The following is a 27,512-nucleotide window of genomic DNA, read 5'->3' on the forward strand; positions in this document are numbered from 1 at the left end:
GCATTTGTGACAGTGGCATAAAATTGACTAACAGACATGGGTAGTGAAAAAGTTTCGGCATCCCATAAGCCTCTCCGCCGACACAGCAATCCAAATCAGACCAAATCAAACCAAATTTTAAAAAGCCCGGGTTTAATGGATAAAACACTCCTGAATGATTTTCCAGCCGCTCAGAGAAGAGACAGGAAAGAGAGATCAGAGAACCACGTCTGTTTTTGGGGGGAGGGAGGCAGTTTAAATACCCGATGGACATAGTCTTGAGCATATCTGGGGGAGGGGTCATTATTTGGTGGGCTTTCTGAAATGTGGCAGGGTTTGGAGAGAGATGAGGGAGGAGGATTGAGGTGGAATTTCCACCAGATCATTCCAAGACTCTTTAGGTATATGGATGCCAGGGGCTGGGGTGAAGCTTTCACCAGAACAGGTAGGTTGAATGGTCAGTTTAGAACTGGTGTTGGGCTGGGTGGTGGTGGTGCACACCTTTAATCCCAGTACTTGGGAGGCAGAGGCAGGCGGATCTCTATGAGTTCGAGGCCGGTCTGGTCTACAAGAGCTAGTTCCAGGACAGGCTTCAAAGCTACAGAGAAACCCTGTCTTGAAAAAAAAAAAAGAATTAAAAACTCTGCTTCAACAGTACCTTTCTCCTGTTCCACAATCACACCTCCTTTACTTCAGGACCCAAATCTTCTTAGACAGTTGCTTCCTGCTTTACAAGCCACGCTACAGCTAATAATTCTAATGAGGATATATCCAAAATAAATGAAGTTCTTACAGCAGCAGTGACACACGCTTTCCTGCAGTCTATCCTCCACAAGTTTCTTACTGCTGGACCATCTGCCTTCAACATCACCTCCCTGATTTCTCAAGCTGCCCAGCTCTCTACACAAGCCCGGCCATCTAATCAGGTTCCAAGGTCTCTAAAACGTCCGATGCTTCATTCCCAAGTTCCTATGTGTCTCCAAGAATAAGCACACCTCAGGCTAACACAGTCCCTATCAAACCTTTGATTAGTACTCCACCTGTTTCATCAGAGCCGAAGGTTAGTACTCCAGTACTTAAGCAAGGACCGGTATCCCAATCGGCCACACAGCAGCCTGTAACTGCTGACAAGTAGCAGGGTCATGAGCCTGTCTCTCCTCGAAGTCTTCAGCGCTTAAGCAGCCAGAGAAGTCCATCACCTGGTCCAAATCATACTTCCAGTAGTAATGCATCAAATGCAACAGTTGTGGCCACAGAATGCATCTGCTCGGCCTGCGAATTCATTAACACCGACACTAGCAGCACACTTCAATGACAATCTCATAAAACATGTTCAAGGGTGGCCTGCGGACAGGCATCAAGATTGCGTGAAGACACTGCATATTAATCTTGCAAATAGGGAGATCTACATTTCTTAATAAACATAGAAACTACAGATGGACGCCTTTAATCCCAGCACTCGGGAGGCAGAGGCAGGCTGATCTCTGTGAGTTCGAGACCAGCCTGGTCTACAAGAGCTAGTTCCAGGACAGGCTCCAAAACCACAGAGAAACCCTGTCTCGAAAAACCAAAAAAAAAAAAAAAAAAAAAGAAAAAGAAACTACAGATGGATAACATGAAACTTTACCGTGTATTCCTTATCCAGTTTATTCCATATGGAAAATCTTAATTTGTGCAGAGAACCTTCATGAATATAAGACCAAAGAAACTGCTCAACTTACTAGACCTGGATGGAGGTGGGGGTTCCTTGGACTTCCCACAGGACAGGGAACCCTGATTGCTTTTCGGGCTGGGGGGGGACTTAATTGGGGGAGGGGGAGGGAAATGGGAGGCGGTGGCGGGGAAGAGACAGAAATCTTTAATAAATAAATAAATTAAAAAATTAATAAAAAAAAAGACCAAAGAAACATTTCAGTGCATCGAAGTTCTGTGACTGGTGCATTGGGATTCCAGGAAGTGGATGTAGTTCATACCATTTTTCACAATTCTGTAAAATATTTTCTACAGATGGAAGCATTCAGACACTTTGAAGAATCTCAAAACTGCATCATAGATAAACTAACATTCAGCAAGTACAGCAACAGGTACAGGATATGGATTTCTTTGGGTAACATGATTAAATCACTATAAAAATGATAAAATAAATCAAAGTGGGATTCCCCTCTGTATGCTGTGAAAAAAAAAAAGATTGCGTGAAGAAGCCCATAATATGGGAAGTATTCACATGTCAGAAATATGTACTGAATTAAAAAATTTGAGATCTTTAGTTCGAGCATGTGAAATTCAAGCAACTTTGCGAGAGTGGAGGATACTGTTTTTGAGACAACAAATAAAGAAACTCGAAAAGCTAAAACTTCAGAATTCCTTCATGGTTAGAAGATGTGAATAATTGCACATGATATCCTACAGGAACTGTAAATCTCTTGCCCAGTCATAACATTTTGAGCTGCATTAAGTGGACCGTTAAGCTGGGCAAATGAAATAACAAGGGGACGGGGATCTGTAAGAGTCAATTCAGGGGAAGGATACAAGATTGATTTGTAAAACCCTTGAAGTGTAGATTTCTTGTTCTTCATCTGTTATAAATATGTTTTTTAGAGTGAAGCCATGGGAAGCCATGTGTAACAGAGCTTAGACATCCAAAACTAACCAATGCTGAGGTGGCTAAATACCTAGCATTTACATGAAAACCTGTCTGCAAAATTAGCTTATTTTTAAAAAAGAAAAAAATTGGGGGGGGGGGTTAATTTATCATTCAGAAATCTTGCATTTTCAAAAATCCAGTGCAAGCGCCAGGCGATCTGTGTCTAAGGATACAATTTTGAGCAGTGTACAAATATCATGAGACAACCGTTCCGCACTTAGACCTGACCAGGAGCAGTGCTGCTCCACTTGGTTTGCAAATAAATGTTTTCATTTCCTGTATGTTCCATTCCCTCTGAAGTTCTTGGCCTGATTTTATCCATTTTTTAAGGTGCTCTTCTCTTTTCTTAGGGCACTGTTGCTGTGGCACTTTTCTAGAGCCTTCTCATTCCTGGAAGTTGCAGTGGTTGAGCATAGCCCACGTTTGGATAAATTATTGAAATCCATTTGCACCCTGTAAGAATGGACTTAAAGTACTGCTGGGCAAGTGTGCTGAAAGTGCATTCGCGGCTCAAATATAAGGAAGTGGCCCAATGAACGTGGTTGTGGGAGGGGAAAAGGAAGCAAAGGTAGTCAGATGTGAATTGTATCTGTTGTAATAAACATGTTGAAAAAAAGAAAAGAACTGGTGTTGGTTCCATCTGCCAGGCCATCCAAAGGATGGGTGAATCCAATGACTGTTTTTCAGATTAATGTAGAACAGCGGCACTATCTATCTCACTGAACACCCCCGACACACACACACACAAACACACGCCTGCACTTCTTTTTAAACAAAGACAGGGTCTTACCATAGAGTCTTGGCTGGCCTGGAACTTGATATATAGACCATTCTGATCTCAAACTCTCAGAGATCGACTTGTCTCTGCCCTCAGAGTGTTTTTTTTTAATTTATTTATTTATTAAAGATTTCTGGGCTGGAGAGATGGCTCAGCGGTTAAGAGCATTGCATGCTCTTCCAAAGGTCCTGAGTTCAGTTCCCAGCAACCACATGGTGGCTCACAACCATCTGTAATGATGTCTGGTGCCCTCTTCTGGCCTACATGCAGACAGAATATTGTATACATAATAAGTAAATAAATAAATATTTAACAAAAAAAAAAAGATTTCTGTCTCTTCCCAGCCACCGCCTCCCATTTCCCTCCCCCTCCCCTAATTAAGTCCCCCCCCCCCTCAGCCCGAAAAGCAATCAGGGTTCCCTGTCCTGTGGGAAGTCCAAGGAACCCCCCACCTCCATCCAGGTCTAGTAAGTTGAGCATCCAAACTGCCTAGGTTCCCACAAAGCCAGTACGTGCAGTAGGATCAGAAACCCAGTGCCATTGTTCTTGAGTTCTCAGTAGTCCTCATTGTCCGTTATGTTCAGAGAGTCCGGTTTTATCCCAGGCTTTTCCAGACCCAGGCCAGCTGGTCTTGGTGAGTTCCCAGTAGAACATCCCCATTGTCTCAGTGTGTGGGTGCACCCCTCATGGTCCTGAGTTCCTTGCTCGTGCTCTCTCTCCTTCTGCTCCTGATTTGGACCTTGAGAATTCAGTCCTGTGCTCCAATGTGGGTCTCTGTCTCTGTCTCCTTTCATCGCTTGCTGAAGGTTAATATTCAGGAGGATGCCTATATGTTTTTCTTTGGGTTCTCCTTATTTAGCTTCTCTAGGATCACTAATTATAGGCTCAATGTCCTTGGTTTATGGCTAGAAACCAAATATGAGTGAGTACATCCCATGTTCCTCTTTTTGTGTCTGGCTTACCTCACTCAGGATAGTGTTTTCTATTTCCATCCATTTGTATGCAAAATTCAAGAAGTCCTTGTTTCTTACTGCTGAATAATACTCTAATATGTATATATTCCATACTTTCTTCATCCATTCTTCCATTGAAGGGCATCTAGGTTGTTTCCAGGTTCTGGCTATGACAAACAATGCTGCTATGAACATAGTAGAGCATATACTTTTGTTGTATGATAAGGCCTCTCTTGGGTATATTCCCAAGAGTGGTATTGCGGGGTCCAGGGGTAAGTTGATCCCAAATTTCCTGAGAAACCGCCACACTGCTTTCCAAAGTGGTTGCACAAGTTTGCATTCCCACCAGCAATGGATGAGTGTACCCCTTTCTCCACAACCTCTCCAACAAAGGCTATCATTGGTGTTTTTTATTTTAGCCATTCTGACAGGTGTAAGATGGTATCTTAAAGTTGTCTTGATTTGCATTTCCCTGATCGCTAAGGAAGTTGAGCATGACCTTAAGTGTCTTTTGGACATTTGAAGTTCTTCTGTTGAGAATTCTCTGTTCAGCTCAATGCCCCATTTTATAAGTGGGTTGGTTAGCCTTTTACAGTCTAGTTGAGTTCTTTATATATTTTGGAGATCAGACCTTTGTCAGTTGCGGGGTTGGTGAAGATCTTCTCCCAGTTAGTGGGTTGCCTTTGTGTCTTAGCGACAGTGTCCTTTGCTTTACAGAAGCTTCTCAGTCTCAGGAGGTCCCATTTATTCAATGAGGTCCTTAATGTCTGTGCTGCTGGGGTTGTATGTAAGAAGTGGTCTCCTGTGCCCATGTGTTGTAGAGTACTTCCCACTTTCTCTTCTATCAGGTTTAGTGTGTTCAGACTGATATTGAGGTCTTTAATCCATTTGGACTTGAGTTTTGTGCATGGTGATAGATATGGATCTATTTTCATTCTTCTACAGGTTGACATCCAGTTTTGCCAGCACAATTTGTTGAAGATGCTCTCTTTTTTCCATTGTATACTTTTAGCTCCTTTATCAAAAATCAGGTGTTCATAGGTTTGTGGGTTAATGTCAGGGTCTTCTATTCGATTCCATTGGTCGACTTCTCTGTTTTTATGCCAATACCAAGCTGTTTTCAATACTGTAGCTCTGTAGTAGAGTTTGAAGTCAGGGATGGTAATGCCTCCAGACGCTCCTTTGTTGTATAAGATTGTTTTGGCTATCCTGGGTTTTTTGTTTTTCCATATAAAGTTGATTATTGTCTTCTCCAGATCTGTGAAGAATTTTGATGGGATCTTGATGGGGATTGCATTGAATCTATAGATTGCTTTTGGTAGAATTGCCATTTTTACTATGTTGATCCTCCCAATCCAGGAGCAAGGAAGATCTTTCCATTTTCTGGTGTCCCCTCAGAGTGTTTTGATTAAAGGTGATCACACCTGGGTTATGTTCTCGTCTTGTAAGTGTTAATACAAGTGTACTGAGAAATACCCAGCTTCAGTCAAGGGGAACATGTGTGGGATGTTTCTCCTCTCCTTGTCTTCTCTCTTAAGAATTCAATTGAGCCGGGCGGTGGTGGCGCACGCCTTTAATCCCAGCACTCGGGAGGCAGAGGCAGGCGGATCTCTGTGAGTTCGAGACCAGCCTGGTCTACAGAGCTAGTTCCAGGACAGGCTCCAAAGCCACAGAGAAACCCTATCTCGAAAAAAACCAAAAAAAAAAAAAAAAAAAAAAAAAAAGAATTCAATTGACAATTGAGACACATAATTTAAGAGAAGTTTATTTAGTGAAGCAAAACAAAATACACTCCAGGCAAATGTGGAGCAGGCTGCCAAAAGGGAGAGTGAACAGCAGCCCATTGGGTTCTACACTGTGGATTTTTTTTTGTTTTGTTTTTGTTTTGTTTTCTCCAAAGCCTCTCTGTGGCTTTGGAGCCTGTCCTGGAACTAGCTCTCTAGACCAGGCTGGTCTCGATCCGCCTACCTCTGCCTCCCGAGTGCTGGGATTAAAGGCGTGCGCCACCATCACCCGGCTGCACTGTGGATTTTTAAGATGGTTCTTATAGTCCCCTCCTGTGATGTCACTGTTAGTTCCTTTCTTTGAGTACCGCCCTCACGTCAACCTACTCTGATATGCTCCAAAGGTCAAGGTGTCCTTCTGCTCCTTTACATTTTCTCCTTATCAAGACGTCCTTCCTTCGGTGGTCCTGTGTGGTCACTGGGAAAGTGTCACGGTGCCTGTATTTCTGTAGGATGGGAAGAACATATTTGCAGCATCAAAGCTGTCAAGCTACAAAGGGTTATTTCATCCCACCCAGCTACCAGGATATAGTTGTTTCCTGGGTTAGCGTAGGTCTAAGTCTCTGCTTACCCAATCAGCTGGTCTCTAACTGCAGAAGAGGTGGACAGCTTCCACGCTTCTGCTTGTGTTTACTTAGCTATCTATCTATTCTAACAGAACTAGGATGCTGGAAGAATTCCTTCCGTAGGGAGCCATGAAACAGCAGCTACCCTCTTCATAAGAGCCCATTGACAAACCAAAGCACAATTCTGTCAAAGTCCACCCTGGAAAACCAATGATTTATTTTTTTAATTTTATTATTATTGTTGTTGTTGTTTTGGTTTTTGAGACAGGGTTTCTCTTTGGAGCCTGTCCTGGAACTAGCTCTTTTTTTTTTTTTTTACCATTTAACTTAATGTTTCTTCACAAATGATGAAAATACTAAAGTACAGACAAGGAATAATCATAATGTTGTGGCCAACATTATAAATATGGAATTATAAATTTAAAACATTTTCTGGTTTAAAAAATAAATCTGGTCGTCAATGCAGCTCTGCAGGTCTCTTTAGTAGGGCCGGTCTCTACGTTCCTGACGGTGCTCGCCTTTATCCATTTTCCCAGGTCCTCCACGTCAGCCTCTTCTTCCTCCCATCTGTTCCATCAATGGTCCAGGAGGACCCCCAGGACCACCTTGTCTTCCTCCACCAAAGCCACCTCGGTCCATGCCACGGCCACCTCGGAAGCCACCTCTGTCTCCACCTCGGCCACCTCTGAACATTCCTCCAGGACCACCACGGTCCATAAGTCCACCTCTTCCTCCCTGCATACCACCAGGGCCGCTTCAGCCACAATCACCACCCGGAGGTGGGAAGGGTGGCGGGAGGAAGCCCTCAGGCTTGGGGGCCTTACACTGGTTGCATTCTGTTCTCCAGGCAAAGTTCTGGTTTCCACAGCCCGGATTGCGACACTGCCAATCTCCGGCTCGGTGCTGGACATTTCCTCCTCCAGAGGGGTTCCCTCGGGAGCCCCGTGGTCCTCATGGGGGGAAGCCTCCTCTGTCTCCTCCACGGCCTCCCATGCGACCCATCGGCCCTCCAGGACCTCCTGGGTCACCAGGACCTCCATGAAGTGGTGGTGGCATCCCTCTTCCCTCACGAGGTGGCATGCCACCCCGCATGCTGTTCATTGGAGGCTTTTTCGGGCAAGAGAAACTTTAAGTTTGCTTCCTTGAAAATCTTTTCCATCAAACCATTCCACAGCAGCCTTGGCAGTTGGCGGATCTTCATAGGACACTGTGGCATCACCTTTAGGCTTTCCTGTCTCCTTATCCAAGTAGATGTGGATCATGGGTTGCCCAGTTCTCTTGTTCATCTTGACAACCCCACATTGCTTAAAGAAGTCTGCCAGATCATCCAGGGTCACACTGTCATTTAAACCTTGCACATAAATTGCACTGTTGTCAGAATCTTCATCAGGATCTATAGGAAGGCCTAGATCAAGATCTGGTCCTTCATCCATGGGTCCACCAGGCTTATTGAAGCCACCTCGCTCTCCAGCGCCCATTCCACCGTGTCCTCCTCCCCGCCCACCTCTGCTCATGCCTCCACGATCAAATCCCCCTCTTCCCCTGCCCCGGTTATCAGGGCCACTCATGCTCCGGTTCTCTCCTGGTCCGGAAAATCCTCCAGACTCCTGCCCATAAACACCCATGCTACTGGGGTGGTCCTGTCGGAATGAACTCTGCTGCCCGTAGCTGCTGCTCTGTTGGCTATATTGACTTGGATCCTGGCTGTAGGATCCAGTCTGAGGGGGGTAACTAGTGGGAGGCTGCTGCCCATAGCTGCTTTGTTGACCATAGCTACTCTGCTGCCCATAGCTGCTCGGTTGCCCGTAGATGTTCTGCTGAGAGTAACTGCTCTGATCGTAACTAGTTGGCTGTGAAGAGGAGTAGCTGGTAGGAGGATAGGATGGAGGTGCGGTGACTGGATGCATGGGGTTGCTCCCAGGTACCTGGGGATAACTGTAGTTACTCTGTCCATATCCTAGGCTGGGCTGGTTATAACCCCCTGTGCTAGATTGAGGTTGACTAGTCTCAGCAGGCTTGTTACCATCCTGTGGTCTTGTAGGTGCAGTGGCTGCTGGCTGCTGGCCATAGGCTGAGTAGGCAGGCTGGGTGCCATATGCAGACTGAGCTGCATAAGAGGCCTGGGTTGTGGTGACTGTAGCAGTGGTGGTGTCATAAGCACCAGTGCCATATCCTTGAACAGGCTGGCTGTATGCCTGAGGGGCAGTTGGAGTGGTATAACCAGTGGGAGGCTGTCCATAAGAAGTCGCATATGCAGTCTGCCCGTAGGTGGCAGTGCTCTGAGCCTGGGTATAACTGACATCAGTAGGCTGTCCATAGGTTCCATAGCTTTGTTGCCCATACGCCTGGGTGGTCTGTGCATATCCTTGAGTTGGCTGGGCGATGTAAGCACTGTAGCCCTGCTGGGCTGCAGCTTGGCTGTAGGTACTGTAATCCGTGGACGCCATTTTCTCGCCTTCCTCCTCATTCTCCAGGAACTAGCTCTTGTAGACCAGGCTGGCCTCGAACTCACAGAGACCCACCTGCCTCTGTCTCCAGAGTGCTGGGATTACAGGTGCATGCCACCGCCCAGCTGAGAACCAATGATTTTAAGGGGCTTATTAACAAAGCATGAATAAGAGTTTACTTGTAAGAGCATGGGTGACCCCAAAGCTACCACACTGGATAGTCTTTTCACCCAGCATAGATGTGGCTTCCCATAGCTGCATAGCTGCATAGGTTCTCTTCAGTGAACCCCCCCCCCCAGCCTAAATCCTCTAACACCCGAGGCCAAATGCATCTAGGGAAGAATTGCTTACAAATGGCTGGAAGGAGCAGCTAGACTCACAGGTGGAGGTCTAATGACCCTCCCCACTTTCCCTTTCTAAGAAAAGGTGTCAGCAATCAACAAGCTGTTTTCTGAAGGACTCTTAAAAGCAGGAACAGCTTATCTGATGCAGACGTGGCCGTTTTGCTCAGAGGACTGCCTTTTATAACACAGGCTATTGTAGGGAGCAGAGGATGCTCTGAGTAAGCAGAGTCCTGAGCAGATGTATCTTTAGATATGGACAAAGCCTGTCAGGGACTCCAAGACTAATTAGTCCATAGAAAATTGGCAAAGCTGAGCTGGGCAGTGATGGCGCACACATTTAATCCCAGCACATGGGAGGCAGGGGCAAGCAGATCTCTGTGAGTTAGGCCAACCTGGTCTACAAATGAGTTCCAGGACAGCCAGGGTTACATAGTGAAACCATGTCTTGGGAAAAAAATAAAAAGTCCAAAAAAGAAAGAAAGGAAGGAGGAAGGGAGGGAGAAAGGGAAAGAAAGGAAGGAAGGAAAGAAAGGAAAAAAGAGAAAGAGAAAGGAAGGAAGGAAGGAAGGGAGAAAGAAAGAAAGAGAAAGAAAGAAAGAAAGAAAGAAAGAAAGAAAGAAAGAAAGAAAGAAAGAAAGAAAACCAGTTGGCAAAGCTGCTACCCATAAAGGCCAGGCAAGACAGAAATATTTCTTGGGAGTCGAAGTATTTAAGAACAATCGATCAATCTCTGTAAAGACCAGCAACTGCAGTTTCCTCCTCCCGGATGTTTACAAGAAAAGACTGGTCTACAGAGAGACCTCCTACAGAGACTAGCTAACTCCTCCTTCTGAGCTGCAACAATAAACTCGGTCAGATTCCAGCCTTAGAGAGACCACCCACCACACACACCTGATCCCAGAGTAGATGTCTGTCTAGCTGTCATTTTCCTCATTTCCTGGCTCACCCTACCTAGGGTTTCAGGACCCACGTTTCTCGGAATGTGGCAGGATATGATTATAGAAGGTGTATGCGAATTAACTGTATTGTAACATCTAGGGAACAAAAGAATACAAAACTCAGGATGTGTTTTATAGGGCAGAACCAGAAACATATTACACTGTCAATGAGTGTTTGTTGAACAAATGAAGTGCCGTTCAACATTGCCCCAACTCTGTATCTATCTAGTATGTAGTTTCTCCTAACCTATTCTGAAACAACTTGAACAAGGTTTTGTTTCTTTCTCAGGAGCCCAATTTGGTCTTGATGATTGTCCTACTTTTATTGCTATGATCAAAACAATGACCAAAAGCAACTTGGAATAAAAAGGGTTTATCTGGCTTACAGGTCCCAGTCCTGGTTAGTTGATCACTGAGGATCTTCATGGCAATAACTCAAACAGGAGTGGAGGGCAGAACTATAGAGGAAGGTTTCTGATTTGCTTTCATGCTCATATTTAGCTACCATCAGCACAACAGTGGCATCACCGGCAATGGGCTGGGCCATCCCACATCAATCAACATACAAAATGTCACACAGACATGCCTACAGGGCAGTGTGATGAAGGCATTTCCTGTTCCCTCCTCCCTGATGACTCTATTTTTGTATTAAGTTCACAAGCAACTTGTGACTTATATTTCATGGGTGGGGGAGCATTTAGGCCATGACTCTCAAATCTCCCATTACTGAATTATACCTCTACCTTCATCTGGACCCAGTTTATAGACTCCCTCCAGTTCAAATAAAAGTGTACCCCTTCATCTGTATACTAGACCAACCTGCTTGTTGTGTTCTGGATACTATCTCCTCTGGCCTCCTCAAGGGCTTTTGTCCTGCCAGTCCTTTTGTCCGTATCATTTCCATGCTTACACAAATACTCTGTCTCATTTTTACAGCTTCATTCCACACATGGGGTTCCAGCCACATTGGCTTTGCCATTCTCCATTTTCCTCTTTGTTCTTCCTTGAATTTCTTTCTTATCCCTCCCCTCATGACCTGGAACACATGCTCCTCCTGGCTCAGTCTCTCACTCAAGCGCTGTGAGATTGCAGGGGCTTTGTCATTCTTAACAACAACAACAAAACTTCATGACTTTCATATTTACTGTTTTCTTGCCTGGGGAACTCTTTTTTGTTTGTTTTCCTTTCAATTTCTTTTTTAAAAAAATCGACTTAGGGGCTGATGAGCTAGATGGCTTAGAAGTGAAAGCACCTGCTGCGGAGGCTGAAGCCCTGACGTGGATCTTCACAATCCACGTGGTGAGCGTGCACCACCACACCCGGTTTAGTTTCTTTGTTTTTGTTTTTTGGTGAGGACCCTGTTGTGCAGCAAAGAAGCTCCGGCAGGCTAGGGACTTCAGAACTGCCACAGAAATGTGGATATTACAGCTTCTTCTGCTTCTCCTCCTCTTCTTTTTTGGTGAGACAAAGACATTTTTGCTGTGAAGTCTAGGGTGACCTGAGTTCAGCATCTTCTAGCCCCACTCTCATGGGTGCTAATATTGGGGTGTGCTGTGTTTTGCATATTTTTTTTCCCCGAGACAAGGTTTCTCTGTGTAGTCCTGGCTGTCCTAGAGCTAGCTTTGGAGACCAGGATGGCCTCGAACTCACAGAGATCTGTCAGCTTTACCTCCCGAGGGCTGGGATTAAAAGCCACCACTGCCCGGCTCGCCTGGCCATTCTTTAAGTCTTTAATCCGTAAACTTCGGATATTGATAGTTTATTCATTTACATATTTTCAGGGCGGTGGTGGTGGTCACCCTTTAATCCCAGAACTCAGGAGGCAGAGACAGGTGGACCTTTGAGTCTGAGACCAGCCTGGTCTATAAAATGAGTTCCAAAAAAGCCAGAGAGAAATCCTGTCTTGACCTCCTCAGCCACCGCCCTCCCTCCAAAGTCTTTTTTTTTTTTTTTATTAGAACCATCTCAGTGCCATATATTTTGGCTGATACTTTCTCCAGCAACTAGTAATGTCATTCATTCCCATTATAAAACAAGTTCCTTTGGGCCTGTTTTCAGTTCGGGCCTAACAATCTTTGTTTATTTTCCTCCAACCAGGGGTGCTTTTATCCAGGCTTCATTCATTCTGGGATACCGTTGCCTCGCTCTTCGGCTCGCAGCTCGGCTGACACATTCTCTCTCCTATCTCGATTGTCTCTAGGCCCTTGGCGCTCCTCGACTCTGAAAGGCCTGTAGAACCCAGGGCCGCTAAAACCTCGCCGTTGCTAGGCTGTAGCTAGGGCGGCTGCGGTGGAGACTTGTGAGAGGAGCAACAGTCGGCGTCCTAGTGACGGAATAAAGTTGGCGCCAGCGTCGCCAGCAAGTGCGTCACCATTCACGGGCTACCGGGGGCGGGGCCAGGCGGAGTCACGTGGTTTGGTTGCCTACGCGCTGCTGGGCCGTGGGAAGATGGCGGACGGAAAGGGAGACGCCACCGCCGCCGCCGCCGGGGCCGGGGCCGGGGCCGGGGCTGAGGCTCCGGCGGTCGCGGGAGCCGGAGCCGAGACTGAGTCCATGGCTCGGGGTCATCGGCCTACCTCTCCCGCGCCGGGAGCCCCTGGCCTGCGACCGTGTCTCTGGCAGCTGGAGACCGAGCTTAGGGAGCAGGAGGTGTCCGAGGTCTCATCTTTGAACTACTGCCGGAGCTTCTGCCAGGTGAGGGGCCGACTAGCTGGCCGAGGGTGGAGGGGCGGGGAGGCCTGGGGAAGAGGCCCCGGGTCCGCCTGAGAAGCCGGGGGCTGGAGGAGAAAATGCCACCCCCGTGTTTCGCCGCGCCCCCGGGCCGGGCAGGCCCAGCTCTGCCACAACCCTGACTTCAGTCACTGCCGGGGCGGGTTGCGCTGGGCGGTACTGAAAGCCCAGAAGAGCTCCCTGGAAGGGCTGTGCCCTGTCGTTCTTGCCTGGGTCCTGGCCGGGTGGTTGGAGCGCCACTGCCCCCCTGAGGGATCGATTGCCAGTTCTTGCAGGGAGACGCTTCTTCTTCTTCTTCTTCTTTTTTTCCTGAGTAGTGTGCTGATCTCCAAACTGGAAAGCCCTGGGTTTTCTGAATAATCAGGAGAGGTGGACAGGAGCTAGAGACTTGGCTTTGGAGTCAGCATCTTTTGACTTCGCAGAGATAGACGGTTGGTTTTTGGATGGCTTCTAAAAATTCCGGATTAGGATTACTGAGCCGTTTGGTTGGTTGTGGTTTTGGGTTTTTTTTTGTTGTTGTTGTTGTTGTTGTTGTTTTGTTTGTTTTTCATTTGGGGCGGGCATGAAGAGATCTGTCTATGCCATTCTGTGACCTGTTCTGTATCCGTTTGCGGATTGTACTGCTGGGAACGGGGTTGGTGAGTCCTGTAGTGGGAATCGGACTGGGAGTAGAAGAGTTCGGGTGAGAAGGGTATAGAGTGGCCTATTCATCTGGTGTCAGGTGATTGATCGCTCTGTGCGGGTCCCGATCTATGGGGCTGCATGCTGACGGGTGTGTTTTTAAGTTTGCTCTCCATGATCATATTGCAGTGTTTCGCCATGTTTTCGAGCGCCTCACAAGTGTAAATGACCGCCCTTATTGTTTCTGCTTCTGGTACTTGCACTATCGGGTTTCAGTCATCCCTCTGCTCCTCATTTGGCATACCTTAGAGAATACAAAGTAATCCAAGTATGTCGGTACGTGGGCTCTTAATGAGCAGTTGAGTGCTGAAAAATGGTGGTGTTACAAAGTTGTAGTTGGGGCAGGGAACAATTTGCTCTGCTAGTTCTGGACAGATTTAAAGTTATCTCGATTGAGTGCTATTCTGGTGGTGTCCACTCTGACCCAGACCCTCGTCTGTTTGGATTTTGGTCTCTGCTAATCTTTTCTGTACATTGGATCATTGCAGTTCCTGTGTGTGTGATGTTCAGCATTTCCATTGTTGTGTGTTTTACTAGTAATGATCATTCTTTTGGGGACGGTCATTTATTCCGCAGACTTTTGCCAACCCTTAGAATGGTGTCAGACGTTTAACCTAGTATTGAGGAACAGTGAATAAGACTTCCCTTGAGGAGACATCAGTATTTGCAGAGCAGGGTGGGGATACCTGTAACTCCAGCACGGTGGCAGGAAGATCTTTGCAAGTTCAAGGAGACCATAGGCTTCCAGGCTAGGCTTCTCAGGTACACATTTCAAAAAGAAATGGCAGTATTTCCAGTGCAGTTTTGGTAGCAGTGAGGAAAAGTGCCATCCAGAGAGTGTGAAGGGGACATCCTAGTGAGAATGACAGGGAAAAGGTGAATGTAATCGGAAGCCACTGGAATAGGATAGACCCTTTGACTTCTAGGCCTGAGCACGGGTGACAGAGGGCTGGCTGAGAAGGCACACGATGCTATGGGACAGGAGGGCATTAATTGCAGGGAGAGTGGGGGAAGGAAAACAACTGAGGATTTGGAGGACAGCTTTTGAGCTTGAGTTACCTGCCAGCAAGGCTAACAAGTGAATGTAGCCAGTTAGGTTGGATCTTGTCAGAATACATTTTACACAAGTATTCTCGAAAACTGTGACCATGAATTAGGTTGGCTGAAGAGCTTTCTTGGTTTCACTTTTTTTTCCCTTTCTCCCCTCTGTGTACCCTTGGCTGTCCTGTAACTTGCTTAGTAGATCAGGCTGGCCTTGAACTTTACCTGCCTCTGCCTCCAGATCACAGAGATTAAAGGCAGACATCACCACTGCCTGGTTTTGGTTCTGCATTTGAAAGGCAGAAAAAGAAACACTTCATTGTACTACTGAGTGCTGAAGATGAGAAGCTGGGTGCACATAATATATAGATTGGTGATCATTAGTGCATTTTTGTAATGGGCTGACCTGTGCTCTTCCAGTGTTTACTACTACAAATTGTTTTATCGGGTATCTAGCGATGTCATCCTAGCCTGGGTGTGATGGTACGTATCTTTAGTCCCAGAGGCAGAAGGGGCAAGTGGGCCTCTGGTTTAAGGATGCTTAGTCTACATGGGCCATTCAGGCGTACAGACTGAAACCCTGTCTCAAAAAGAAAGAAATGGTTAGCCAGGCAATAGTTGCACACTTTTAATTCCAGCACTAGGGAGGCAGAGGCAAGTATCTGAGTTTGAGGCCCGTCTGGCCTACAGAACGAGTTCCAGCATAGCCAGGGCTACACAAAGAAAACTTGTCTTGAAAAAAGAAAAAATGTTCTAAAGACTTAAATTGTACTAACAGTTGTAACATGCTGTTAACCAATAAGAAATAAACCAGGCAGTGATAGCACATGGGGGCAGAGGCTGGTGGATCTCTGTGAGTTCAAGCCCAGCCTGGTCTACAAGAGCTAGTTCCAGGACAGGTCCAAAGCTACAGAGAAACCCTGTCTTGAAAAACTTAATTTTTCTGGTCTACAGAGCTAGTTCCAGGACAGGCTCCAAAACCACAGAGAAACCTTGTCTCGAAAAAACCAAAAAAAAAAAAAAAAAAAAAAAAAAGATTAATGCTACACTTTTTGTTACTGTTGAAAAAATTGATGTCTTTAGATTTTTTCCCCTATATTTAGGAAACCAAATTCTCACAATCTAAGACAGCAAGGTGATTGAGTGGATGGAAGCTGCTGAGACTGATGACCTGAGATTGACCCAGCGACCCACATGGTAGAATAAGAGGTCCCAATCCCTCGGGTTTTCCTCTGACCTCCACATGCACAGACTAGCATGCCCTTCAATGAATGGATGAAGGAATGAATAAAAATTTTAAAAACATTTTGAGTCTTAGAACTGGTGACTCTATTTGTAACACAAGCTTTGAAGGTTTTTTAATTAAACTTCATTTAGCATACTTGAAATTAGGAGGCAGATGAGTGATACTACTGTAAGAATACCAAAGTAATTTTGTGAGTAAACATGTTTCACACTTTTAGATTCTAAGTTTATAGTAACATTGCACATATTTTTTGTTTGCTCACTTGTTTTTTTGAGACAGGGTCTGACTGTGTAGCCTTGGATACTAGACCAGGCTGTCCTGCAACTCAGAGAGAGATGCCTGCCTCTACCTCACAAATGCTGGAAATAAAGGCTATATACTCCCAGCTCAACTTCATTGGTTTCTAATGGTTAAAATAAGTACTGCGTGTGTCTTTGTGGATTTGTTACCGAGTAGAAGGGTTCTGAGTCAAATAGGCCATACAATAATTATCTCTCTATGGGCAGGGTATGCATTCCAAGACTGTTGATGTCTGAAATTGCAGGCACTATAAAACTCTCTGCATACTGTTGTCGTTGTCCCTGCCCTCAGCTCCCCCCCCCCCCAAATATTTACCCATGGAGCAGGTGAGATGGTTGAGTGAGGAAAATCGGAATCTGTTCCTGCAAAGCCTAATAACCTGCGTTCAGTCCCAAGAACCCACAGTAAGAAAGAACAACTAACTCTCCAAAGCAGTTCTCAGACCTCCAACACATTCACCAACACAAATAAATAGGTAGGCTTACTCTAGAAATTAGGCATAGTAACCCCTTATCCTAGAACAGTTACAACAGTAGACTGTAGTGAAGGTTGTCTAAATGGTGTCTCTTTCTCAAGGTGTCATAGCATGTACCCTTCCTGTGATGACGTGAGGTGATGAAGTCCCTAAGAGAGGAAATGAAAGATGGGCTTCTTATGACTTACTCATTAGCTTTAAGCTACTATATAAGGATCACTTGAGCACAACCTCCGTAATAACTGAGCTGGCTACCCAGTAACTAACATTGTAGCATGGGTGTTTGAACAGAGGGAGGTTTATGTCCCTAGTGGGATAGAGATGGGTGTCTCAAGATTTCATTGTGCTACTTAAATCAGTGTGCCATGCCATTTAAAAGTTAATACTTTATTATCATTTGGGGACTCTTCCATTTGATATTTTTGACTAGCCAAAAAAGTAGAGGGGGCTGCCATTCTGTCTTCATTTAAATTAGCTCTGTGGACTTTGTTGTTGCTGTTTGTTTTTTCCTGAAACAGCATTTGTAGCCCTGACTGTCATGGAACTCACCTTGTAGACCTGACTGGCCTCCAGCTCAGAGATCCACCTGCCTCTGCCTCCCGAGTGCTGTGATTAAAGGCGCGCACCACTACTGCCCAGCCCGGGTGGGTGTTTGAAATAGAATCTGCTGGTTTGGGTGGCTCAGGCCTTAGTTCCAGCCCTTGGGAGTTAGAGGAAAGGGAATAGAATTTGAAGTCAGCCTGGGCTATAATAAGACCTCAAAAACAAAACAAAACAAAAACAAACCCAAACCGAACTGAAATTGGCCTGAGATGTAAATCAGTTGGTAGAGCGCTTGCCTGCTCTGCAAGAAGCCCAGGGCATGGTGATGCATACCTGCACTAATTAAAATAATACTCAGGAAGTGGAAGTGAGGCAGGAGGCTAAGAATTTTAAGGTTGGTCTTAGGGTGTGGTCTTTGGTAGAATGCTCTTAGCATGCCTGAAGCCCAGGGTGTAGTACCCAGAACCCACTAAACTGGCTGTGGTGTATCCAGGATCAGAGATTTAAGGTAAACCTCAGCTATAATGCCGGTTTGAGGCCAGCCTAGGCTCCAGGAGAACCTGTCTCAAAAACAAAACAAAGCACGCCTACATCTAACATGGTGTTGGGATTATGGGACTGTATTGTGAATCAGCCTGCCTGACTGGCTTTTTAAGGCTGGGTCACTATATATATATCTGTACATACCAGGTATAGGACTCTGTGTGTACCAGTCTGTCCTTCAATTTGTGATCCTCTGTCCCTTTACAAATGCTAGGATCGCAGGTGTGGGTTAACTAGTACAGGAAGTTATTTTTTACTTAGTATCCTCAATGCTTGACAAGTGTTTGCCACTGAGCCCTTCCTGTTGTGTTTGTTTGACATTTAGTTTCAACTGTTATTTTTCTTGACATCATTGTTTTAGTTGGATTTCTCCTATTTGTAGCATTATTTCCACAAATTTCTTGCTTTCTGATTGGCCTTATCTCTGGTTTGTGTTTTTAAAAAAATTCTGTAAAGAGTGTCTTATTCTGTTACTCCCCACACACCACAAACATACACACCCTTTAAGACCGGGTCTAACTATTCTTAGCTGGCCAGGAGCACTTTGTAAACCAGGCTAGCCACACTTGCCTTTGCCTCCTGAACGTGCTGCATGGCTGTCCCACAGTCCTATTGCTTCACCCTCTTGAGTCCTGGGGTTAACTGGCATGATTCACTGCACCCAGCTTTCTTTGTGTTTAATAAGTAGTACAATTCTGACATATAAATGATATATTTAAAAAGATTTGTCCTACTGTGTGTGTGTGCGCGCTCTTATGTTCATGTTTTAATGCTTGCAAGTGCCCAAGGCGGCCAGGAGCGAGTGTCAGTCTGATCCTCTGAAGCTAGAGAAGCTAGAGTTAGAGCCAGTAGGTGTAGCTGCTGGGAACGGCTCCTGGTTCTCTGGAAGAGCAGCAAGCTGTTTTAACTGCTGAGCTGTCTTCTGTACCCACCGCCCACTTAAGATAATTAGTGGAATGAGCTAGAGTGTAGGAACTTTGTGGTACTTCCAGGAGACAAGAATTTTAAAAGGAACACCTGTTTGGAGTAAAGAACCAGTAGGAGACTGAGCACTTTCTGGAGAACATTGTCAGCTCTAGCCTGTATTTATATAATGTACACATTTCCCTGTGTACATTGCAGGGTTAGGGAGGATGGACAGATAACATGAAAAATATTTTAGTATTGTGGAAGAATTGAATTAGCAAATGAACAGGACAACAGTGCAGAGATGCTGAGATAGAGCTTGGTGACCATGAAGAATCTTGGGCTCATTATTTTCAGTATATTAAAAGATTAAATCAGGCTGTAACTAGAAGAACATTTGCCTAGCATGCTACATGGTCTGGATTCTATCGTCAGCATCACAGATACATTTGAAAACTTTGATTATTGTGTGTGTATTCATTTTTGTGTGATGTGTATCTATGTAAGTATGTGCTGTCATTGTGCTTGTTGGGGGCATCAGGACAGTTCTCAGGGAGTCAGCTCTCCTCCCCGAGTGAACTCTGGGAACTGAACTCGGGTTGTCAGGCTTGAGAGGCTGGTGCTTTTGCTTGCTGAAGCATCTCCTTGGCCTGCAAAAAAGTAATTTCAAACACATTAACTTTTCTTCTGCCTTTGCCTTCTCTTGGGAGATGTCTAGATAGAAATTATATGGCAAGCTATTCTCTAAGCAGAAGCTAGCCTTGTAGCTTGTGTAACCCTAACACTGAATGTGACCTTCGAAGCAGTGGAAACTTGTGTCTGCCATGGGGACACTGTTTCTTTTGCTGTTCTCTGTGACATCTGCTGTTCTGTTTCATTCTATCCATCCACTATTTGAACATTGTTAAAATAAATAAATAGAAGCACCAATAATTGTAAGACCGTGAAGACAGCCAAAACATAGGTGCTTTGTCTCATTCAGATCAAAAGTTTATCACCTCTTCCAGAGCCCTTAACTGTCTTTGGTTCTGAGGAGCCCATCTCCAGGTTAAGCTCAACCGCTCAGCTGTCCCATGGGAGAAGGAAAGGTGTGAGCCACCACCTCCAGCCCTGGCTGTCTTATCTAAAATAGCACTTTCTGCTTCTCTTCAGGTCACTGCCCATCTGATCCTCCTGACGTCGACCTGGCCTGTATCAGGAAAGTGTTGACTTCAGAGTTGTTCCTAGCACTTTATGGGAATGCAGTAAATATGATAGTTGCTGGTTTTAATTTTTTTTCTTAAAATTTGCTTATGTATGTGTGTGCACTGGGTGAATGTGGGCATGTGGAGATCAGAAGACAATTTTGTGGAGTGGTTTTCTTCTGGTGTGGGTTCATCTGATTGAATTCACGTTGTCAGACTTGGTGGTAGGTGCCCTCACCCACAGAGCTATTTCACAAGCTTGTTGTTTGTCTTTGTTTGAGACAAGGGTCTGATTGTGAACTGCATTGGCTTGGAGCTCAAGTAGCTACTAGTGCTGGCCCTGGAACTTCTGCTCCTCCTGTTTCTGCCTCCTGAGTGCTGGGCATATAGGTATGGGTCTTCACATGTGGTAGAACTATAATTTACCCATCTGTGTTGTTCTTTGATTGTTATCACATATGTTTCAGAGAACATGCTTGGTTATTTATATCTGCAACATAAATTCCTAGATTAAAAAGAATGTTGATGGGGGCTGGAGAGATGGCTCAGTGATTAAGAGCACTACTGTTGAAGTGCTCTGAGTTCAAGTCCCAACACCTACATGGCTGCTTATGCTGTCTGTAGCTCCAGGAGATCACACGCTTATCATCATGGGCACTGTACACACACTGTGCACAGATATATTTACAGGCTAAGCACCTATATACATAAAACAGTAAATAATTTTTTAAACTTTTGGTAGGTTCTAGTCTACCAGTAAATTAAACAGATATGTCCACCAGTTTGTGAGTCCCTATTCTCTGTATAGCCTTACTAATTTGATACTATTAAACTTAATACTTTTAATGTTAAAAGCGTGTTCTCATCTTTCAAATTTGAATTGAAGTAACTTTGAGGTTTTTCCATGTAGTTATTTAAATTTTCTTTAAAAATATTTTTATTTGAGCCGGGCGATGGTGGCGCACGCCTTTAATCCCAGCACTCGGGAGGCAGAGGCAGGCGGATCTCTGTGAGTTCGAGACCAGCCTGGTCTACAAAGGGAGTTCCAGGACAGGCTCCAAAGCCACAGCGAAACCCTGTCTCGAAAAACCAAAAAAAAAAAATATATATTTTTATTTGTTCTTTGAGAATTTCAAGCAATATATTTTGATCATATTTGTCACCCCAGGTTCCTCCAAAATCTATCCCCACCTTCCCACCCACCCAGCTTCTTGTCTTTTTTTTTTTGTCCCCCTCATCCAGTCCAATTCCCTGGAGCATGATCAATCTACCAAGGGGTCAGTCTTACGCTGACTCTCTTCCAGTAGCTATTGGTTGCTGATAGGCCTTCATTTAGTGCCTGCTAGCCTCCTCCATGCTGGAATTTTGTCTGATTTGAGCTTGTCTAGGTCTTGTGTATGTTTTCACAGCCACTAGGCATTCTTTTTTTTTTTTTTTTTTTTGAGACAGGGTTTCTCTATAGTTTTGGAGCCTGTCCTGGAACTAGCTCTGTAGACCAGGCTGGTCTCGAACTCACAGAGATCCGCCTGCCTCTGCCTCCCGAGTGCTGGGATTAAAGGCGTGCGCCACCACTGCCCGGCTTTTTTGTTTTGTTTTGTTTTGTTTTTTTGTTTTTTGCCACTAGGCATTCTTATGTAGAGCTGTCCTGTTTTGTCTGGAAAATACTGTTTCATTGCTGTCATCCACCACCACTGGCTCTTACAATCTTTGTGTTCCGGTGTCCTCGATGATCCAGGGGATAGGATATAGATGTCTCATTTAGGGCTGACCATGCCAAAGTCTCTTACTCTTTCAATGTTGACCACTTGTCTTCTTGTGTTAATTTTTTATTTACTGTTTACTTCAAGAAGCTTCTTTGACTGGGTGGTGGTGGTACAAGCTTTTTTAATTCTAGTAGAGGCAGGCAGGACAGCCTGGTGTACAGTTCCAGGACAGCCAAGAAAGAGAAACCCTATCTTGAACAACCAAACAAAAGCTTCTCCAATGAGGGTTGGGAAATGAATATAGCGCTGAGTTATTAGTTAGTTTACTACTGTGTCTGCCTATCAGTATAATAGTAATGGGCCTCTCCCAGGGCCAGTGACCTATCTCAGAGACCCTATGACAGTGCCACATACTGGTTTACATCTTGTGAATTGGTCCTTAAATCCAATCAGAAAGTGTTTGGTTACTCCTGTAAAATTTGTTCCACTATTTCATCAGTAAGCATAGTGTAACCAGGCCAATCATTATTTTAGCTCTCAAGCACACCTGGGTGAGGTTAATGCTTATTCTCCTCTGGCACTTTGCACTATGAAAGCAAAACCATCAGGCTGAACTGTCCAATTGAGTACCAGCTTGATTTCTCAGAGTAGGGTCTTACTGTCAAATTTTGGAGGGTAACCAAGAACGATAGCAACAGCCTATAATAGTTTGAGGTTCTATAGCACACTGCTAGTCAACCACCCCCAAAAGCTAACCAGTCCCAGATACTGGGCTTTTTATTTGCTAGGCTGGTATTTAATAGGGATACTGTTCCTGTTTTAGGGTAGCTCCACTTAAACTCAATGTGTATATATATATTTCAGTAAGCTTCTACAGTAGGTTTCCATATAGCTTTTTCAAAGGCCTTTAGTGTTATGGATCTCCGTATTCCCTCCTTAAATTAACCCTTACCTCCTACTCCTCACTCCACTTAATCTTTCTTTTTCCATTATTTCCTTTAGCTCCTTTATATGACTGTAGTTTTCTGACCTCTGGGTATTTCCAGTTAAATACATTTCCAAGATTCAAAGCTAGTACCCACATATGAGAGAAGACATTCAATATTTGTCTTTCTGCATCTTGGTTGCCTCATGATTGTTTCCAGCTCCATGAATTTACATGAATTTCTTCTTTCTTTCTTTTTTTTTGGATTTTTTTGAGACAGGGTTTCTCCGTATCTCCGTACCTTTTGGTTCCTGTCCTGGAACTAAGAACAGGCTGGCCTCAAACTCAAAGAGATCTGCCTGTCTCTGCTTAAAGGCGTGCACCACCACTGCCCAGCAAATTTCATATTTCTTAACAGCTGGATAATACTTCATAGTGAAAGTTTATCACATTTCATTATCTAGTTGATGGACAGCTAAGCTGTTTTCTTTTTTGGTTTTTTGAGACACCTCTGTGTAATAGCTCTAGCTGTCCTAGAACTAGCTCTTGTAGACCAGACTGGCCTCAGACTCACAGAGATCCACCTGCCTCTTCCTCCCAGTGCTGGGATTAAAAGTGTGCATGCCTCCGCCCAGCTTTCCTGGCTATTTTGAAAGGAGCAGCAGTGAACATGGGTGAAAAAGTGTCTGCAGTAGGATAGTGTTTTGGGTGTATACCCTAAATTAGTATAGCAGGGTCTCAATATGTAGTCCTGGCTGGCTTGGAATTCTCTCTGTAGACCAGGCTGGCTTCAAACACACAGAGATCTGCTTGCCTCTGCCTCCTGAGTGCTGGGATTAAAGGTGTGTGCCACCATGTCTGACTTGAAATTCCTTTGTGTGTATATGGTTCATCTTGTGCATCTCACTCTTAAGTTTGTTAATAATAAAAGTAAGTAAATAGAAAACAGCTAATTACAAGATCACGAAGACTGCCATAGCTTAGGTGCTTTGTCTTCATTGGGATACAAATGCCTGCTGCCTCTTCCAGAGGCCTTCCTTGTCTGTCTTCGGTTTGAGGGGCAGGTCTCCATGAGTGTGAGCATGCACTTGCACACACATGCTGAGATTGCAAGACTAGAAGTCAGATACCTTACTGAAACTCTGGCTTTTATTTTATGTGTCTTGTTAAAATATTATTTTCTTTTTTTTTTTTTCCAAGACAAGGTTTTTCTAACTTTTGAGTCCGCCGTGGAACTCACTTTGTAGACCAGGCTGGCCTCGAACTCAGAGACGAGTCTGTCTCTGCTTCCTGAGTGCTAGGATTAAAGGCGTGTGCCACTACCTGACATTAAGCTGCTATTTAAGTCTATTTAAACTAGATTTTAAGCTGTGCGGATCTCTGTGAGTTCAAGGCCAGCCTGGTCTACAAGAGCTAGTTCCAGGACAGGCTCCAAAGCTACAGAGAAACCCTGTCTTGAAAAACAAAAAAACAAAACAAAAAACCTAGATTTTATCTAATCATTAAATTCACCCTGCAATCTTGAGGGTGTTTGTGAGAGGGGGGTTTTATTTTTTAGTTTAGATTTCTAACTTCTTAATGTTGAGATTATAGGTGAATGTCATGACACCTGGCTCTGATCTTAAAGTCTTGTACTTAAGTTTTTAAAAAGCAGATATACAGTGTCTGATGGCTTACTACTTTACTGTAAAGCAGTAAAGGAGAACCAGGAGTTCAAGGCCAGCCGTAGCTAGTTAGGGAATCTAACCAAATCACACTGTCTCTAAAACAAAACAAAGCAAACAAATAACAGTAAAGGCAAAGAAGAACATATCCTAAAGTGTTAAAGCACAGAGTCTGCTGAAGCAGTTGGGAGTTAATGGATTGGGGCTGAGAAAGATTTGTCTTTTGTCTTTTTAGAAATGCTTGGTCTCTTAGATACTGTTCTTCCATTGCTGTGAAGAGACACCATGGCCAAGACAACTTAAAGAACAAAGCATTTTATTGGGGGTTTACTTGCAGTTTTGGAAGGTGAGTTCATTGATCACCATGGTAGCAAGAGTGGCCAAGAGCTTTCTTAGGAACCACAGGCAGCAGGCAGAGACTGAGGGAGACAGGATCTACTAGTGTGAACTTTGAAACCTCAAGGCCACACCTTCCGATCCTTCTCAAATAGTTCCCCCTGTGGGGGCCATTCTTGTTCAAACCACTTTAATTTCTGACTCCTGCCTTCTGGGATTAAAGGTATGTGTCATTTTACCCTGGCCTGAAGAGATTTGCTTTTTCTGTGTGAGTGCTACTAGCCTCTGGGAGCTCTAAAGCGTGGATGGATAATTAGAAAGATCCGTGCTCTCCATTAGCTAACTTCCTCACATTTTAATCTTGTTAGGTTTGTAAATAGGGACATGGAGTACCACTGAAGGGATGCATGCGTGACTTGGGAATTCAGTCAGCTCCAGATGTTTGTCTGTTGTATCATTATCAAAGTAATTGAGTGAATCTTTTGTGTGTGAGTGAATAGTATTAGGGATTGAACGTGGGCCTTCCTACATGGTACACAGTTTACCACTAATCCTGAACTGTGTATCCCTTTAAACTTTGTATTATGAAACTGGATCTCACTCCATTGCCCAGACTGCACTTGAACTTACTCAATTACCTGTCCTATCCTTAAAACTGCATTTCTTAAAATTTTATTTATTTATTTATTTATTTTTATTTATTTATTTATTTATTTTGATTTTTCGAGACAGGGTTTCTCTGTAGCTTTTTGGTTCCTGTCCTGGAACTAGCTCTTCTAGACCAGGCTGGCCTCGAACTCACAGAGATCCACCCGCCTCTGCCTCCCGAGTGCTGGGATTAAAGGCGTGCGCCACCACCGCCCGGCCTAAAACTGCATTCTTACAAACTACCTAGAATTACATGCCTGTGTCACTAGGTTCAGATATAAATCTTTTTTATACCATAATAATAATTTGTATAATTACAGTGCCAAACCAAAAATGTACAAAAGAGATGGTGACCTCTCTCACTCTTCTCCAGGCTAACCTGGAACTCATTTTGTTGCCCAGACTGGCCTCAAACTGAGTTCTCTTACCTGAGTCTAGATTGCTGGCATAGTTATCAGAATTCCTGGTTTGTGTGGTGCTGGGATCAACCCAGAGCCTTTTGCAGGGTAGACAAGCCCTCTGCCAATCCACAGCCCCCAGGGTAAGACGTTACTTAGCCCTGACTATTAAGATTATATTTGTGCCTCTGGTGGGTTATCATTTACCCCTCTAGAGTAACCGCCTATCCCAATGGAAGCCTCACTACTAATTTAGCTAAGATTGCTTGTTTACATGAGTTGTTATGCTTACTCTTTTAATTTGACTTTTTTTCTTTGTAGCAAAGTCTTGATTTCTACTTTAAAGGACTTGTAAATGCAAATGCTAATTTAGAGCACATTTTCCCATAACAATCTAGCAGTAAGTGTGGAGAAAATATCATGCATGCTTGGATCAGCCTGGTGTTTTCATGTCATGAACTAGAGAGCGTATATATGTATGTACCTTTGATGTTAGGAGTTTGCACTTAAATCTTCCATTCTCTTTTAAAGACAGATTTATTTGCTCATTTTGCAGTGTTCTGTCTGCATGTATCCCTGTCAGATCGGAAGAGGGTGTCGGATCTCAGTACAGATGATTGTGAGCTACCATGTGGTTGCTGGGAATTGAACTTGGGACCTCTGGAGGAGCAGCCAGTGCTCTTAACCTCTCTCTGAGCCATCTCTTCAGCCTGAAAGATCTTTCATTCTAATACCTGTTGACCTTCAGCCTTCTTACAGATGTGTATTATCTAGAGTTGGAGGTAATAGACAGCTGCTATGCAGTAGATGGCAGATGGCTGGGCACATTAAATGGGACCAGATACTATTGCTTTTACTATTGCTTGAGTAAAAGATAAGTGTGTTAATTTCTTTCAAAGAAAAAAATTTAAGATAGGATTTTGCTGTGTAGCTCAGGCTGCCCTAGGATTTGGTACTCTCTTCTGCCTCTACATTTAGGGGTTATGATGCGTATATGCTACTGTGCTTAGTTCACAAAAAGTTTTTGTTTTGTTTTTGAGACAGGGTCTTTATGTAGCCCAAGTTGGTCTCAAACTTTGAACTTCTTATATTTCTGTCTTTACTTCCCCAGTGCTGGGATATAGGCTTATACAACCACATCTGGCTTATGGGGTGCGAGGAAGCCAATCCAGGACTTCTTACAGGTTAGGGCAAGCACTCTACAGCCTTAACCATGTCCCTAGCTTCCCAGAAATGTGTATGTGTGTATGCGTGTGGTATGTGTGCATGTGTGTGTAACTGAGCTGCAATCTCAGCCCCAAAGGATGGGGCAAGAGATTGATTGATATCTGTATACATTTTTGAATATGTGTGGAGATCAGAGGTCAGCATGTTTTCCTCACTTGCTCTCCAGTTTCTTACTGAGACAAGAGTCTCCAACTGCACCCAGAACTCCTCTTTGGCTCCTCTTGTCTACAGGAATTCTGTCTCTACCTCTCAAGCACTAGGATTACAGACTGACTGCAATATCTGCTTGGGTTTTATGTGGATGCTAGGTATCTGAACTCCTGGTCCTCACAGTTGAGGGGCAAAACATTTTATCCACTGAGCATCACCGTGTCCCCCAAAGACGTTTGCAAAGCAGCTGTCCTTTTTTTCTTGACAGTATATAGCCAACGGAAAGGGAAAGGTCCTGGCGTATTGTTGCAGGATGATCACACTGTGAACCCCAACATTGCCATTTACTGAAAAAACCTGTTTCTGATTGTGGTGTGGC

At 44.4% G+C, this 27,512-nt stretch overlaps 1 protein-coding gene and 2 pseudogenes across 1 annotated transcript in view; 2 read left to right on the forward strand and 1 right to left on the reverse strand.

The window, feature by feature from the left end:
- LOC121447823 overlaps window positions 1-2,368 on the forward strand; it is a 36,495-nt pseudogene extending 34,127 nt beyond the window's left edge.
- A 4,663-nt stretch (window positions 2,369-7,031) lies between these two features.
- LOC121448285 lies at window positions 7,032-9,182 on the reverse strand (annotated as a pseudogene).
- A 3,584-nt stretch (window positions 9,183-12,766) lies between these two features.
- The window catches only part of Rlf (RLF zinc finger), a 71,008-nt gene continuing 56,262 nt past the window's right edge, over window positions 12,767-27,512 (forward strand). The window contains exon 1 of the mRNA XM_041651908.1: window positions 12,767-13,127. Within this exon, the coding sequence (XP_041507842.1) occupies window positions 12,882-13,127 (246 nt within the window). The 5' untranslated portion in view covers window positions 12,767-12,881. The remainder of the gene's footprint in view (window positions 13,128-27,512) is intronic.

This window comes from Microtus oregoni, unplaced genomic scaffold (genome assembly GCF_018167655.1).
Source record: "Microtus oregoni isolate MIOR12 unplaced genomic scaffold, Mior012 000005F_ref0000423, whole genome shotgun sequence".
Taxonomy (NCBI): domain Eukaryota; kingdom Metazoa; phylum Chordata; class Mammalia; order Rodentia; family Cricetidae; genus Microtus; species Microtus oregoni.